General features: G+C 61.9%; 1 protein-coding gene across 1 annotated transcript; it reads left to right on the top strand.

Moving 5' to 3' along the window:
• Positions 1-13,251: 13,251 nt before the first annotated feature.
• Positions 13,252-15,503, top strand: FZD9 (frizzled class receptor 9). The gene has a single exon (XM_064677677.1). The coding sequence runs from the start codon at positions 13,381-13,383 to the stop codon at positions 15,133-15,135; it is 1,755 nt and encodes a 584-aa protein (XP_064533747.1). The 5' UTR covers positions 13,252-13,380; the 3' UTR covers positions 15,136-15,503.
• The last annotated feature ends 1,549 nt before the right edge of the window (positions 15,504-17,052 follow it).

Genomic DNA, 17,052 nt, shown 5'->3' on the forward strand with positions numbered 1-17,052 from the left:
ATCAAATGTCAACCTCCAGCTCCAAGTTTGCTCAATTCCAAGATTATCTGATCTCAGGTGATGTTTTCCTGGTGTGGGTGTTTGCCCAGCCCTGAGGTGTTGTGTCCCCTCAACCCACTGATCTGGCTCCTTTGGGGCTGTGTGGGGTGTGAATCACAGCCCCTGTGTGTCACCTGTGGGTGCTCCTGTGTCACCTCTGCATCTCCCAGCCTGTTGTCCCCACACCACTGAGCCCCCAAGGACACAATGAGGGCAGTGAGACCCCACTCTGTGCCCATCCCCTCTGCTGGCAGCTGGCACAGAAACCCTGGGGAGCCCTGGTGGGTGTCCCTGTCCCCACCACAGCGTGGGCTGTGCTCTGCTGGGGACAAGGGTGGGCTGAGACCGCTGGCAGGTGAGCAAAAGATGTGGGATGGCAGAGCTGAAGCTGGGCTGAGACATCCAGGGCACGTGGAACGGGGATGCTGGAAGGTGCCCCAGGTTGTGGCACCTCCTGTCTGGTCACAGGTCTCCTCCCCCAGCCTGGGGGTGCTGCGGTGGGAGATGCAGCTCCCACCCCTCCAAACCTTCCTGCCACGTGTGGGGATGTTGGTCCTGTCAGCTCTGCCTGGGTGGGTGCTCAGCACCCTCTGCCAAGCCTGGAGCAATCCTGCTGATCCCAGGGGCCTGGAGGCTTGGGCACCCTCCCTCAATCATCCCTGTGCTGCTGGCAGGGCAGAGGGGAGGCAGAACCAGAGGCTGCAAGCAGGGATTGAGGATCCCTGTGGTGCTGGAGCCCCTCAAGTCACTGGGAACCCCATTCCCCTGGGTCAGAACAGGAACCAAAGACCCCAGTGGCACTGGAGCCCTCGGGCTGAGTCAGGAACTGAGGACCCCCATAGCACTGAAACCCCTGTGCTGGCACAAGGACCAAGCACCCCCTGGCACTGGATCCCCTTGAGTCACCGGTCACCTCGTTCTGCCAGGTAGGGACAGAGACCAAGGACCCCCATGGCACTGGAGCCCCCGAGTTGGGACAAGAACAGAGGACCCCCGTGGCACTGGAGCCCCTCAAGTCACAGGGCACCCCTTATCCCTGGGTCAGGACAGGGACCAAGGACCCCCATGGCACTGGAGCCCCTGGGGGGGACAGGGACAAAGGGCCCCTGTGGTGCTGGAGCCCCTTGAGTCACCAGGCACCACATTCCCCTGGGTAGGGACAGGGACCAAGGACCCCCATGGCACTGGAGCCCGCGGGGTAGGACAGGCACTGAGAACCCCCCTGGTGTTGAAGCCCCTCGGGCAGATACCCCCGTTCCCCCGGGACAGCACCGGGGACTCCCTCACACCCCGTTATCCCGAGGGCCGGCTCTGACAGTCCTCTGGCAGCCCCTCGGTGCCGCCGGCCCGGGCCGAGCCCCGCCGGGCACGGAACGCTCCGTGCTCCGCTCCCGGCCCCGCGTTTGTGTTGGCACCGACCGGCGAGCGGGGCCGGTTTAATTGGCAGTTGTGTTTGTGGCCAGGGTGTTATGAAAAGGTTTTCTGTCTCCCTCTGTAAGTTCCCCTGAATATGTTTTCACTCTTAATATAATATTCACTTCATTATTAGCTGAAAGAGGCTCTTTTCAGAGAGGGGGTTTTTTTTCCCCCCCCTACTTCCAAAAATATATTAAACAGCCCCTTCATGCAGCGCTGCGCTGAGGGCCGGGATTGTCTGCCGGAGGGGAAGTGAGAAACCCGACGGTAAATGGGATTTACACAGAAATTCCTTTCTTCCCCAGCGTGCCGGCGGCGCTGGCCGGGGGAGGGAGGAGGCGTCTGTTGCTTACGGGGTGTTTGGGGGTACCTCGCGTCCCCACCCAGTGTGGTCACTCAGGGGATCCCCCCAGGCAGAGCAAATGCTCCCGGAGGCTCCCGGCACCCGTTTCCAGATGCAAACCCCTCCAGCGGCGTCGGGACCCGGCCGGAGGGAATCCCGTATGCCGGCATTCAGTGCCGGAGGTGTTTCCAGCATCTGCCAGGTTTTGGGAGCTTGTTCTCTTCTGGGTGGATGTTGGGACATCCCAGGGCTGGGTCAGGCTGGTGTTGTCCGTGGGCTCGTGCCATCCCAGCCCTGGCTCCGGGAGCTTTTGGGATGCCCGAAGGCAGCCGGTCAGAGCAGGGGGGGACATTGGCCGGGCAGACGGGAGCCCTGGGCTGGCACTCGCAGTGGTGCTGAGGGGCACTGGGATCCCTGGGGACTCCCAAATCCCCGCTCCATCCCTCGAGGAGCTGCCGTGAAAGCCCAGAGGAGCCCGGAGCAGGTTTTCTCTTTCACTGAAAACAGGGTAAACACAAATCCCCCCTCCCCACTCTACACTCACACCCCACCCCACCCCCCCCTTAGGACCCTTCCCCCGCTCCGCTGCCACCATTCCCGGCCATCCTGCGAAACGCATTAGGGCCGGTGCCACGCGCTGATGAGTATCCAAGGTCTGTCCCTAGCCGGGAACAATTAGCAGTTGTTTTGGAACGACTGTTTGCTGTGGCTCCGGAGCCGACACGAGCACCCCTTTCGGAGCAGGGACCGCGGCCAAGGGGGCTCCCAAGGGATGACACAGCTCTCAGTTAAGGATGCTTTTGGGATGGGTCTGGTGTGTGCATCCCCAACCCCTCAGCTGATCAAGGAAGTGGGAGCTCTCTGATGTTGCTGGACTTCTTTTTTCGGCTTTTGGGAAAAAAATAAAGAGCTCTTTTTCCAGGGTCTTTCTGGTCCATGCCCCCCTTCCCATGAATGCATCGTGTCCAGTGTATCCCAGTGTCTCCCCTGCCTCTCCCCCAGTGTGCAGCATTCTCTTGTGTAAAGCCAGGCAGGAATTGTGCCTGGCAGGCTGGGGGGAGAGTGGGGGGGTCCAGAAAAGATAGAGAAGGTTGGGGAGTCTCAGGCAAACGGAGACTCCCGATTTTGCAGACAGGTCTGAAAGCTGAGGGTGGGATCCTGGACCAGGTGGGGAATGAGAAGTGCTGGGAGAAAGGTGGTGATCCACCAGTGTGGTGGGGACAGGGTCAGGGTGATTCCCAGCTCTTCTCCCCTTGGTGTGTCCCTGGCCCTGTGCACCCCGGGGATGCTGCATCCTGATCAGGTCACAAAGGCTGGAGCCAGTGTAGGACCTGGGCTTGGAACTACACAGGGAAAGGTGGATGGGGAACCACAGGGCCTTCACCAGCAGCACCAAACACACACTTGGAGCTCTGGCTGCTCCATGAAACCCTCAGTGTATCCCAAAACAGGCTCCCTGCAGCTCGGGGGGCTCTGGGTCCTGCCTAGGGGGAGTGGGGAACAGGCTGGGGTGGGACACTGGAGATCCCAGAGCTGGGCACTCTGTGGTCTGAGAGATGAAGGGGCTGGAGGAGGAGGAAGGTGGCCTGGCTGACAGGGGCCAGCTTGGTTTTCCATGGCCTCACATTTTCCTGTGCTGGAGATTTGCAGTGAGGGTGGAAAATGTGGTGGGAGGGAAGGGGAGTGGAGGGGAGTGGGGCCAGCAGGGGTTTGGGACGTGACCTGCTGCCAGGGGTGGAAGGGTTACAGACATGGCACACACCAAACCCCTGTGGAGCTGGGGACTGTCCCCTCCCAGGGTGGGTTGGGGATGGGGGTCTGGTGGGAAGCAGGGCAGCACCACAGGCAGCTGCCTGGACTTCCTGCTCCCACAGGATGGGCGGGCACCTCCACGGGATGGGAATGCTTGGGAGGTGCCAGGGAGCCCATCAGAACACGGAGCACAGGGCTGGGCTAGGGTTTGCCACCATTCTGCCCTCCCTGCCACCAGCCAAGGCCACCCATCTCAGCATGCAGACATCCCAAATCCCTCTCAGACACCTCACTGCTGCTTCTGGGGCATTTGCAGCAAACCTGGATTACTGGGAGCCATGAGCAGAGAGGATTTGACCCAGCCAAGAGGCTGGTTGGGTTCTGCCCTGAGTGCTGCCAGCACGACCCTCAGGCAGCCATGGTGGGCCATGGGATGTGGCATTCCCTCAGTCCATGGGATGTGGCATTCCCTCAGGCCAGGCTCTGCTGGAGACCTGGAGGCATGTTTGGTTTTGCCAGCCCTGGTTTTTGGGAGTCTGGAGGGCTGATGGGACCTTCTGACTCTGCTGGCCATCACCAGCTCCCTGCCCTTGGCTTTTTGCCCATTGAACAGGGTAGGATTAGGGATGGAGAGGGGGGAAAGGATAACTCAGGGCTGCCCCAGGACAGGACAAGGGCAGGAACATGCAGCTGAACATCAGGGGAAGAGGCTTAGCACAAAGGGAGCTGGGACCTGTGGTCTGGTGCTACTCTGGCATGAGATCATGGAATCACAGAATGGTTTGGGTTGAAGGGACATTAAAGACGATCCAGTCCCACCCCCTGCCATGGGCAGGGAAACCTTCCTCTAGACCAGGTTGCTCAGAGTCCCATCCAAACTGTCCATGAACACTCCCAGGGATGTCACCTCCAGCTGCTGACTTCCCAATAACAGCCTTTGCCCTCCCCATCTCCTCCAGCCGCCGGCACATGCCCGAGGGGTCGATGCCATTTGGGGGGCAGGAGAGGGACAGGCTGGAGCTGGGGACAGGGACAGAGTGCAGCCACCCCAGAGCCCACCCCGGCACTGCTGTGACCCACCTCACAACCCTGGTGACACATCCAAAAGCTCCTTCCCTCACCTCCAGGCTCCTGCCCAAGGGCAGCAGTGCCAGTGGGGCGAGAGCCCTCCCCACAGCCACTGACCTTTGAACAAGGTGGTTGGAGACACGAGGGGAGCAGAAATCCCTGAAAGATTATTTGTTTCTCACGAACTATATTTAGGCACCATCAGCAAAACCCAAAAGTGCTGAGTTGGGCTGAATAAATCTGGGAGCTTTGTGTTTTTTTCCCCCGGAGGAGAACAGGATTAGCCGGCGAACGGGGAACCGTGTTTTTGTTTGACATACCTGAGGGTTTCCACTCCAAGCCTTGAGCTCCTGGTGCCCTGATGATGATGGTGATGGACCTGACGTGGCACTGCCCCATCTTGTGAAAATATTTTCTGGAAAAGAAAGGGAGCAACCGGCTCCCACCGTGGTGCTGCTTTTATTTTTTTGTGGGTTAAACTTTGTTTTCTTGAGCCTTTTCAGAGATGTTGGCGCATTAGGGTGTTTTTAAGCTAGAAATAGGTCACGACGATGCTACTCCAATGCAAAGTCCTTCCCTGGTGGGATGCACCCCTCCAGCTTCCTGCCTGCACTCACCAGTGCTGCCCAAGGGACGGGTCCCCCGGGGGGGTGGGGTGTTCCCTGCTGATCCAAGCAGGGCGACAGGCGGTCACATCTTTTGCCTGGAACACACTTGGGTCATCTTGAGTGTAATTCTTTGCTGATCTGGATCCCCTGTGCCTAAATCCCATCTCCCCCAGGGAGATCAGGATTGTGTCCAGGCTTCCCAGTGAAGTGTTTGTGGGTGCCAGCCAGGGGAGGGTTGTTTGCTGATCCCTCAGGGGTGTCAGAGCCCATCTGACCAGTTGGGGCGATGAGGAGCAGTGATCCACCAGGAATCCTGTGTTTGGACATGAACCCAAACCCTGCAGGTGGTGGGAGGGGCAGAAGGGCTCTGGGTCCACCTCCAGCACAGCTGAAAATCCTTTGCCCCAGAGTCGTCAAAATTCTGTGTCCCTTGAGCTGGCCCTGCTGGGATGTCAGGGTCTGTTCCTTGAGAAATGAGGGTCTGGAGTAACTCCTGTCCTTACTGCCACATCTCACCTGCAGCAGCTCCTTCCAGAGAGGGGCCAGGGAAGGTGGGGATGGAATTGTTGCACTGCAGCAGCTCTCTGGTGAGTTAGATACTCAGCTGAGGAACATCCTCCTGGAGCTGCTCCTCTGGCCAGGTGAGAGGTGATGGTGTCCAAGTGTGCTCCATGTGGAGATGAGAAGAGGGAGGTACTTACAGAGGAACCAGCACAGGGAGGAGGATGCTGGTGCCAGATGGTTTGTCCAGAGCAAGGAGTGACCCAGCCTTGGGTAGGAACCATCAGGAAGGGGACTGTGACCTGAACAAGGGCTGGTTTCATAGAATCCCAGAGTCCTAGAATGGTTTGGGCTGGAAGAAACCTTACAGATCCTCTCATTCCAACTCCCTGCCATGGGCTGGGATGCCACCCACTAGAACGTGTCCAGGGCCTGGGAAGAGAAGAAGAAAGGCAACACAGCATTTCCCAGCACTGATCAACTCTGTCCAGAAACAGGGAAAGGACAAACACTCACCCAGTGGTGTTGGAGACGGGAGGGCCTCAGTCTGGCTGCTCCCCGTGCTTGGGCTGGAGGAGCTGACACCAACCCAAAGCAAAAGCCCTGAAAGTGCCAAGATTCTTCCTGCTGGGTCCAAGCAGCTGGAGAACCACAGCACCAGGCTGGTGAGAGCCCCCGTGGCTGTGGGGCACCCGGAGGGGTGGCAGGTGACAGTGAGGATGGACTGGAGACCTGTGGTTGGACTTGGCAACCAGGTGGGCAGCTTGGCCCAGTCACTTGGGTGATAAAAGCATTTCCAGCAGGTTTCCAAGAGCTGTCCCCACTCCTGGGGCACACGATGGGCTGGGGTTGAGCTCTGCAGGGATGCTTCTGCTTCCCAGGGGATGCCTTGGCCGTGTCCAGGCACCCCAGCCTGAACTGGCCCAGGGTGCTTGGCCCATGGCATCATTCAGGGGTGGCACAGCAATGGATGGGGAGGTGGCAGGGCAGGAGGGGACTCCCACACTTCCCAAATTGCCTGGGAGAATGTTTCTTCTCCAGCCAAGTAGCGGGGCTGGTGCCCACAGTCCCTGGCTGAGCACTTACAGCAGCCCTGGGGCTGCAGAGCTGCCTCCTGGATTTTGCTGCTTTCAGCTGCTCCTTGGAAAGGCACGAGGGCCCGGGGAGCACGGACATCCCGGGCACACAGCTGCCGTGGGGCATCCCCTGCCCCCTCCCGGGGTGCCCCCAGCCCCGGTGCCGCGGGGCTCAGTCCCAGCCCACGTCCTGCCTGGCTCCAGCCTGCCCCGTGCTCTCCCCTTCTCCTCGGGATCGTATTTATTTATTTATACGGTGAATGTAATAAAACTCCAGCAGGAAACGGAGGCGATTCCCTGCCATTCCCCACAAGCCGGCCCGGGGCCGGGCGAACAAGGAGGCGCTTTGTGCGGCGATGGAGCCTCCTGCCAGCGCCAGGCAGGAGAAAGGGCCGAGTGTGTCTGTGCCCCGGGACCCGGGGCCGGCACCGCCCCGGGATGGGGCGTCCTGGGGAAGGAGCTTCACTTCGGGGGGTGAGCGGGGCTGCGGGTGAAAGGGCTCCTGTGCCGGCTTGGGGTGTTGTCTGGGAGCAACACGGAGCCTCCTCTGCCCGTCCTTAGGATGCCAAGGAACGGGGGTGGGCACTGAAGATCAGCTGGGGGGGCACACGGTTGCCCCACGGCCCGGCCTGGGGCTGGATGAGCAGCTCTTCCCGGGGCTGAGCCAGCTGGGAGGGAGCTCCAGCCCTTCCCCTGCCTCCATCAGGCAGCTGCTCCGATCTGCAGCTGCTGCCATCAGTGGGGCTCAGAGTGAACGTCTGTTCCTGAGGCTCACCTGGGTCCTGTGCTCCCCCAGAAGGGTCTGGAGGGCTGAGTGAGGTGGCTGAGGACAGAACATGGCTCAGTCCAGGTTCTCCTTCGATGGGAGGGTGCTCCCACCGCTGGGGACATGTGTCCCAGTGCCACCAGGGGCTGAAAGCAGCCTCTTGTGCTGCCACCACCCTCACCATCCCGAAATACTCTCGGTTAGGTGGGGTGATGGGCACTGTCCCCTCTCGTTCCTCATTCTCCCAGCCGGGGCTCCCCCAGGGCACCCACTGCCCTCCTGCCCCATGCCCTGAGTCCCACGTGGTCCCTGTGCTGGTCCCTCAGGCTCCCAGGGCTCCTGGGGGTGGGGACATGCCCTGTGCCACCTGTCTGCTGCCTGCTTCGTGTCACTGCTGCGTGGACAGGTCACAGCCCAGGGCCCCCGTGGCCATGGCCAGGGAGGGGTGCTGGCCAGCAGCAGGGTGGGGTGATGGGCTGACAGGGTGCCCAGGCTGCAGTGAGCATCCCTGGGTTGTCACACATGTCACCTCCTGTCCCTGAGCCATGGCCACAGCGTCCTTGCACCATGGGCTGGGTTGTCACCACAAACACCTGCAGGGGACCCAAGGCCAGGAGGTGACTGGAGGCCTCACACACGGCATTGCCGGGGGGCACAACTTGTGCTCCACCCACTTGTTTGGAGACTGTCCCAAAATTCCCCATCTTCCCTCCCCACTGCACCTGCCCATGGCCAGGAGCATGGCCTGGGGGCACAGAGATCACGGTGGGCATGGTCTGTGCACGTGTGTGTGCATTGGCATCACACAGGGCTGTGCCCGGGGTAGGAGGGGTTCAGGACTGAGGATCGCTCCTGGTGGTGCTCCCGGTGTCCCCAAGGAGAGGGTGGCAGGGGCAGGACTCAGCTGCCCCCCTGGCCGGGTGGGTGCCAGCCCACAGCCCCGTGGGGTGCTCCCAGGATGGACCCCTCCACCTGCTCACCAGCCCATCCGGCCCCGGCACTGGCATCCCTTTGAAATCGAAGCCGCTGGCCTTTCGTGCAGCTATTCCTGTGAAATTCTTCAGGAAGGGAAAATCATCCCGCCCGGATCCCTGCAGGGCTGTGCCATCACCCGCCTCCAGGCTGGCAGGGAGGGCACGGGGTGCCCAGAGCCCCGGCTTGCCCTGGGCACAGCCAGTGGCCTGTCCTTGGGAGGTGATTTTCCCCTCCCTACCCCAGCCCCTGCCTGTGGCACCGGGAGGAACTGGGACCCCCGAGGGTCTGGGGGCTCGGCAGGGCAGGGGTGAGGGCAGTGCTGGCACAGAGCCTCTCACCACCCTGCAGCAAGTCCTGCTGCCCTGGCCAAGGCTGGGCAGGACAGACCCTACGGTCCTGCCACAGTTCCATCACCCCTCCCCACATCCATCACCCCTTTCTAATTCCATCTCCCTGTCCTCTGCCCTGTTGTCTCATCCCCTGCCCTGTTGCCCCCTCCTCACCTCCACTGCCTTCTCTCCAGCTCCATCACCTCCTCCCTGGATCCATCACCTCTTGCCCAGCTTTATCAGTCCCTCCCCACCTCCATCACTCCCTTTGTTCCATCATTCCCCCTCTGCTCCATCATTCCCCCTCTGCTCCATCACTCTCTCCCAGGTTCCATTTACACCTCTTCTGCTCCCTCATTCCCTCCTCTGCTTCATCACCTGCTCCCCCTTCTAACATCTCCTCCCCTGCTGCATCCCTCTCCCATCACCCCCTTCCCACCTCCATCACCCCCTCCCCAGCTCCATCACCCCCTCCCCAGCTCCACTGCCCCCTCCTTGTCTCCCACCAGGGCTGTTTCCATCACTGGTGCCCCAAACCCTTCCCCCCAGCAGGACCCCCAATGGCTGGGCAGGGGGGCACTGCTGCAGCCCCTCCGTACCCCGAGGGGGCACCGGAGGATTTTTCTCCCCGTTCCCCTCCCCTCGCCGAGGCGCTAGCACAGGTTTCAGGCGCTGTTGACGGGAAGAAAGGAAATGGGGCAAAGCTCTGCCAGGAACCACAGGCTCCCGGGCTCCGGTGATCAGTCCCGCTCGCCGGCCTGGCCGCTTCCCGGGCAGGATTCCTGTGCAGCTCTGAGAGTCCTTTCTTCCCGCTATTGATCTTGGATCCGCAGCCCAGGGCCACTTCCAAGGCCGTAAATCTCTCTGTTGTTCTACCTGGGGTTCTTGTTTTCACTGCGGGGCTCCCAGACCCGCTGGAGATCTCGGCTTCTGTGCGTGGCCGGGATGTCCCCACCCCTGCCCTGTCCCGTTCCCCCCCGCCGCCCCCGCGCACCCCAGGGGTGCGGGCAGGGGGGACAGGTCGCTCTCCATCGAGCTCAGGCAGTGGAGCAGTGTAAGGGCAAGGCTTGGGGTGTTGGTGGCACCCCCTCAGTGCTCCCCTGTCCACCACTGGAGTGGGATAAAGCTCCGGGAAGGATCCTTTGCTGTCCCCACTGCAGATCCTTGAGGCTCAGGCAGGGTTTGGGCACCTCACGGAGCACCTGAGGAGGGTGTGGGGTGAGGGAGGAGCACCCCAAGGTGTAGGGCAGAGGTGAGGGGCGGCCGCTCCTCGACAAGGAGCCCCTTGACTCCGAAAATCCTCGTGTTGCTCTTGGCTGGGCTGCAGTAACAGGAGCCAAGAGCAACAGTTTTACATATTAAAGCAAAATTAAATTAAAAGACATTTGTTTGTGCACACCCCCCCTCCATTAACCCTTCACAGTCCAAGCTGGGAGGCAGGAGGGCACACATTGGGGTTGAGCCAGGAAGGTGGGGCTGGGACCCCGGGGTCTCATCCAGCCCCTGCCTGGGACCCTTGTGGGGCAACCAGGGCTGGGTCAGAGATGTTTTGGGTCTTCCTGGTGATGCTTCCCAGCTTTTCTTGGCAAATAGTTCCGTAAAGGGAAGCCTCAGTGTCTGGAACTGGGCTTTGGGGTGCCCTGGAGTGGTGGCAGTGACACCCTTGGGTCCCTCACCCTACTCAGGACACACACCCTGGGGCTGGGGGTGGGTGGGATGAGAGTCCTCGGGAAAGGTCCCAGCATCCCGCAGGTGCCACCTCCATCCCCATCTCTTTGCTGCCAGCTCAGCCATGGGTGACAATCTGTCCCCAGAGCTGCACCACAGCACAAAATATCCCAAACCAGCCATTTCTTAGTGCGTTTCTTAACCCACCTGTGAGGTCCCTGAAGCTGCTCTGTGTCACTGGGTACACGAGACAATGATTTCTGGGACCCCTGAGCTGGTGGCCAAGATGACAAAGCCCACCCAGCACCCCAAATAACCCCAAATATCCCCCAATAACCCTTTTCCCAGGGCCCTGGAGCCGGGTGTTCAGACGCCCCGTGCTAGAGGGAAATTCCAGGGCGACTCCTTATCTCCCCCTCCATTACGCTGCCGATAAGCAGCTCCAATGGAATTTCCCTATAGCTCCAGACCGGGATGTTTGGATCCTGTGCGACGGGTGTCAGCGATTAGGGGCCGTGCTGACAGGTTGTTATGTTGTTACTAAAGAAATCGCAGGGCTGTGGGAATGCCTGGGAATGGCGGGATGCCCGGACCCCCAGGCGCCAGCCAGGCACTGGGTGCCGGGTGTCCTGCAGGACACCCCGGGAACGCTGCTGGAACCGGCCCTGGAGTGGACGAGCTGCTCCCAAATGGGTTCTGGGAATGCCACAGAGTAAGCAGGGACCGCCTGGGATCAGCGGCTCCCAGGAGTGGGAGGCTGCTGGTGGCCCCTTGTGACAGTGGCTGGGCAGCACAGCCTGTCCCCAGGGGTGCTGCCACCCCCAGAGTGTTTTTTTACACCTCCACCTCCCCGTGCCTTGGCATTGGATGTGTCACCCGGTGAGTGGGACAGCAGATTTTCAGAGCTGGCAGCCCGAGCTCAGCCGCACTGATTTGTGTCACCGCCCAAGAAGAGCCCTGGCCTTGCAGTGGCATTGCTGCCCATGCCCTGTGCCCACCCTGGGTGACACCAAGGGACAAGGCTCTCTCGGTCTGTGCTGTGGGGCTGGGGCTGACCCACCTCCCATGGCCCCCCATCCCAGCATGTCCCCAGCCCTGGGGGCACCGGGGCACAGGCAGCGCTCTGTGTGCCACGTGCTGTGAGTTCCCCCGTTCTCAGCGGCAGGACTGAAGGGGCGGTTTCTGTCCCCAGGGTCAGTGGTGTCACCCTGTGGGGACGGGGTCCCCCCCCCGGGGACGGCCAACCCTGGGGTGTGCACCCCATGGTCACCTGTGCCCAGGTGTGCTCAGCTGCTCACCCTGCAGGTACGAGGGGGTCCCTGGGGCAGCACCTGGCAGGTCTGGGCACCCGTGAGGCCACGCGTGTTCCTGTGCACAGGGAGGTGTGTGTGTGTGAGAGTACATGTCCCAGGGCACACAGCTCACCCTGAGGGTGTGCAGGGCCACAGGGGGGGTGTGGCCTGGCTCTGTGTGTGTGTGTACATGTATGTGCTGGTCTGTGCCTGTGTGTGTGCACGTGTGCATTGGTGTGTATGTACATGTGTGTACACATGGGCATGTTAGTGTGTACATGTGTGTATGTATATGTGTGTGTGTACGTGTTACTCCTGCTCACATGTGTGTTAGTCTGTGCCTGTGTGGGTGCATGTGCACACTAATATGTGTGTGTGTGTGTGTTAGTGTGGCACATGTGTTACTGTCTGTGTGCATATGGACACGTGCATATCAGTGTGTGAGTGTGCAGCTGTACATAGGAACATGTCGGTGTGCATGTGCACATCAGCGTGTTCATGTGTGTATTAGTGTGTATATACATGTGTGTACACATGGGCATGTGCATGTTAGTGTGCACATACGTGTATGTGTGTGTGTGTGTGCACGTGGCACATCGCTGCATGTGTGTGTCAGCGTGCACACGTGCACATGTACATATGTGTGTTTGTACACATGTATGTGTGTGTTACTATGTGCATGTGTGTACACATGTCCACGTGTGAGTACCTGTGTCTGTGTGTGTGCACACGTCCATGTGTGCATACGTGTCCTTGTGTGTACATCATGTGTCTGCGTGTGTGCACACGTGTCCCTGTGTGTGCACGTGTTCGTCTGAGTACGTGTCCCTGTGTGTACGTGTCCGTGTATGTGCACATGTGTGTGTGTGTGTGTGTGTACATGTGTCTGTGTGTGTGCACGTGTCCGTGTGAGTACATGTGTCCGTGTGTGTACATGTGTCCCTGTGAGTACGTGTGTCCCTGTCTGTGTACATGTGTCCGTGCGAGTACGTGTCCGTGTGTGTGCACGTGTCCCTGTGAGTACATGTGTCCCCGTGTGTGCACATGTGTCCGTGTGTGTGCACACGTGTCCGTGTGTGTGCACATGTGTCCGTGTGTGTGCACGTGTCCCTGTGAGTACATGTGTCCCTGTGTGTGTACATGTGTCCCTGTGTGTGCACATGTGTCCCTGTGTGTGCACACGTGTCCGTGTGTGTGCACACATGTCCCCGTGTGTGTCCCCGTCCCCACCCCGGGGTCCCGGCGGAGCGGTTTCCCCGCGGGTCCCGCCCCCCGCCCCTCCCCGTCCCGCCCGTCCCCCGGACCCGCCCGGCGGGGCGGGGCGGGGCGGGGGCGCTCGGCGGGCGCTGCCGGTGTCGGCGGGCGCGGGGCGGCGCGGGGCGCTCGGCGGGGCCGCCGCCGCATGGCGCGGGCCGGGGCCGGGGCCGGGGGCTGCCCCGGCGCGGCGCCTCCAGCACCGCAGCGATCGGCCCCGTGGCGGCGGGGGCGGCGTGGCCGGGCGATGGCGGAGCTGTAGCAGCCGCGGGGCCGGTGCGGGCGGGCGGGCGATGGCGGCGGCGCGGCTGCGGGTGGCCCTGTGGGTGCTGTGGCATTTCGGGGTGGGGGGTCGCGGCTTGGAGCTGGCGGGGCTGGAGGGCCCGCGGGGGCGCGCGGCGCGGTGCCAGCCCGTGGACATCCCGATGTGCCGCGGGATCGGGTACAACCTGACCCGCATGCCCAACCTGCTGGGGCACGAGAGCCAGCGCGAGGCCGCCCTGAAGCTGCACGAGTTCGCCCCGCTGGTGGAGTACGGCTGCCACGTCCACCTGCGCTTCTTCCTCTGCTCCCTCTACGCGCCCATGTGCACCGACCAGGTGAGCGCCAGCATCCCCGCCTGCCGCCCCATGTGCGAGCAGGCCCGCCACAAGTGCGTCCCCATCATGGAGCAGTTCAACTTCGGCTGGCCCGAGTCGCTCGACTGCAGCAGGCTGCCCACCAAGAACGACCCCAACGCCCTGTGCATGGAGGCCCCCGAGAACGCCTCGGCCGCCGAGCCCCACAAGGGGCAGGGGATGCTGCCCGTGGCCCCCCGGCCGTGGCCGCCGGGCACCGCCACCGAGGGCCGGGGTCCCAACGGGCTGGGGGCCTGCGACAACCCCGAGAAGTTCCAGTACGTGGAGAAGAGCCTCTCGTGCGCGCCCAGGTGCTCCCCCGGGGTGGACGTGTACTGGTCCCGGGAGGACAAGGACTTTGCCTTCATCTGGATGGCCGTCTGGTCCACCCTCTGCTTCGTCTCCACCGCTTTCACTGTCCTCACCTTCCTGCTCGACCCCCACCGCTTCCAGTACCCCGAGAGGCCCATCATCTTCCTCTCCATGTGCTACAACGTGTACTCCGTGGCCTTCATCATCCGCTCCGTGGCAGGGGCTGAGAACATCGCCTGCGACCGGGAGAACGGCGAGCTCTACATCATCCAGGAGGGGCTGGAGAGCACAGGCTGCACCATCGTCTTCCTCATCCTCTACTACTTCGGCATGGCCAGCTCGCTGTGGTGGGTCATCCTCACCCTCACCTGGTTCCTGGCCGCCGGTAAGAAGTGGGGACACGAGGCCATCGAGGCCCACAGCAGCTACTTCCACATGGCCGCCTGGGGCATCCCGGCCATGAAGACCATCGTCATCCTCACCATGCGGAAGGTGGCGGGGGACGAGCTCACGGGGCTGTGCTACGTGGGGAGCATGGACGTCAGCGCCCTGACCGGCTTCGTCCTCATCCCCCTCTCCTGCTACCTGGTCATCGGCACCTCCTTCATCCTCACCGGCTTCGTCGCCCTCTTCCACATCCGCAAGATCATGAAGACGGGCGGCACCAACACGGAGAAGCTGGAGAAGCTGATGGTGAAGATCGGGGTCTTCTCCATCCTCTACACCGTCCCGGCCACCTGCGTCATCGTCTGCTACTTCTACGAGCGGCTGAACGTGGATTACTGGACGCTGCGGGCGCTGGAGCGCGGCTGCCTGCGCCTGCCCGGCCGCCGCGCCGCCAACTGCTCCCTCGAGGCCTCGGTGCCCACCGTGGCCGTGTTCATGCTAAAGATTTTCATGTCGCTGGTGGTGGGCATCACCAGCGGGGTGTGGGTGTGGAGCTCCAAAACGCTGCAGACCTGGCAGAGCCTGTGCAACAGGCGGCTGGGCGTGAGGACGCGGGGCAAGCCCTGCAGCGGGGTCAGCTGCGGCGGGGGGCACTGCCACTACAAGGCCCCCACGGTCATGCTGCACATGACCAAGACGGACCCGTACCTGGACAACCCGACGCACGTCTAGAGAGGGGGGGCTGTCCCCCCCCCCACCAGCGCCGGGGGAAGCGGCCTCACGGGTAAGGGGCGAGGGCAGGGGCTGCGCGGCGGCGGGGGGGACACGGTTTGGGGGGGTGGGCGAGGCCGCGGGACCCCCCAGCACCACTCACTGACAAGTAGCTGCTTTTTCCTAGAGGTTGTTTTGTTGTTGTTGCTGTTGCCAAATCCAGTGACTCTTCTAACGCTTTCTTTGGGGGGGCGGCGGGTTCGGGGCAGGGAGAGGAATAATCCATCCGTGTTTATTTAATTCTGTAATTTATTTTAGATTTTTTTTTTTTTTTAATCATTAGCTGCGAGGAATGGAAAAAACAATAAACCCTGGATGTGTTATTTGAACCGAGCCTGGTGCTGTTTGCAGGGATTTGAGGGGGTCAGGAGCTGCCCCCCGGGACCCTCTGAGCTCAGCAGGGCTCTCGTGCCAGGCCAAGCCGTGCTGGGCCATGCCGGGGTGCCACTGGCTCTGGCAGGAGTGTGGTACTGGGGGTCCCTCCATCCAGCTCCCCCCGTGGCTTCCCTGGGGCCGGTTCTGCCTCCCGGCGAGGAGGAGGAGGGTTTTCCTGTGCTGTCACACTTAACGAATCATCTTTTCCACTCCGCGCTCTGAAGGTGATTTGTGTCGGTGCCATCGGCTGCCGGGGCCTCTGTGCCAGGCTGAGGGGCTGCGAGGGGCCAGGCCAGGGGCCAGGGTGATGGGCTGGGGGCACGGGACCTTGGGGCAGAGAGGGCTCAGCTTTGATGTCCCCCGCAGAAGCCCGAGGTGCGGGTAATGGAAACTTCTGGGCAGCTTTATTTATCCTCCGCTCTGGTTACAATCCCAGCTCGCCTTCCCCATTGTCCAGAGGGAAATTCAAGCCTCAGCTGGTGCTGCCGGGGCTGGCGGGGGGGAGCTGGGGCTGGCGGGGCACGGGGCGGGCAGCAGAGTGGCTCTGTGGAGGCTTCGGGGTGGGGAACTGCCCACCTTGCCCCAAGACACCCCGGGCTGCTGGTGTGGGGGTCAGCTCGTCTCTGCAGGGGTTTGATGGGGCTGTTTTGCTTGGCTGCCCCCGGGGATGTGCTGGGGGTTCCCAGTGCCCGGAGGGGGAAGGTGGGCTCTGACCTATGGTGGGCAGGGGGCTGTGGGCAGGGGCTCGGGCATGGGGCACCTGTGGCACCAAGGGCTGTAGTGGGGACACAGGCGGCTCTGGTGATGCTCAGACTTGTCCATCATCTAATTAGCTGTTAATCAGCCAGCATGCAGGCTGGGCAGCGCTGGGCCCCAGGGAGGGTCTGTGCGACCCCCGTCCCTTGCCCAGGGAGCAACAAGCCTTGGAGGGACCCTCTTTTTCAGCGCTCACACTGGTGCCCGCTGCCCACCCCAACAGCCCTCACCCCCTGCCCCAGCGATGCCCCTGGGGCTCAGACTGCCAGGCTGCAGCTGGAGGAGAGGGGCAAGAACCACCCTGGAGCCAGAGCGGGGGCAGGGGCTGGGTTTGGGGCCCCTCACCCGGGGCTTTGAGCTGCCACGACGCCAGGATTGATGTGGCAAACAAGTGCCTTTAATCTGCCCCCACCACTCCCTGGGTGCCAGGATGGTGGGAGAAGCTGAGCTGAGCTGAGCAAAGCCTTTGCCTCCCCCAGAGGCCGAGGTGTGAAGGAGCCCCCAGTGCCCCTGTGGTGTTGGTGGGGGAGACATCTGTCTTGTCACACCTGTTTTGGGTACCCCTGGCTGTGCTGGTGGGCACCCAGCCCCTTCCCTGAGTGATGGTGGTGCCAGGGCAGGGACTGGAGGGGCTGCAGCCTCTGGGGCTCCCCCGAGTGCCACGGGAGGGTTTGTTTGGGCAGAGAGAAGGGCCATGACCTGGGGCAGGAGAGTCAATATTGGCTGCGGGACAGGCTCCAAAGTCCA

Source organism: Pseudopipra pipra, chromosome 21 (assembly GCF_036250125.1).
Source record: "Pseudopipra pipra isolate bDixPip1 chromosome 21, bDixPip1.hap1, whole genome shotgun sequence".
Lineage (NCBI taxonomy): Eukaryota > Metazoa > Chordata > Aves > Passeriformes > Pipridae > Pseudopipra > Pseudopipra pipra.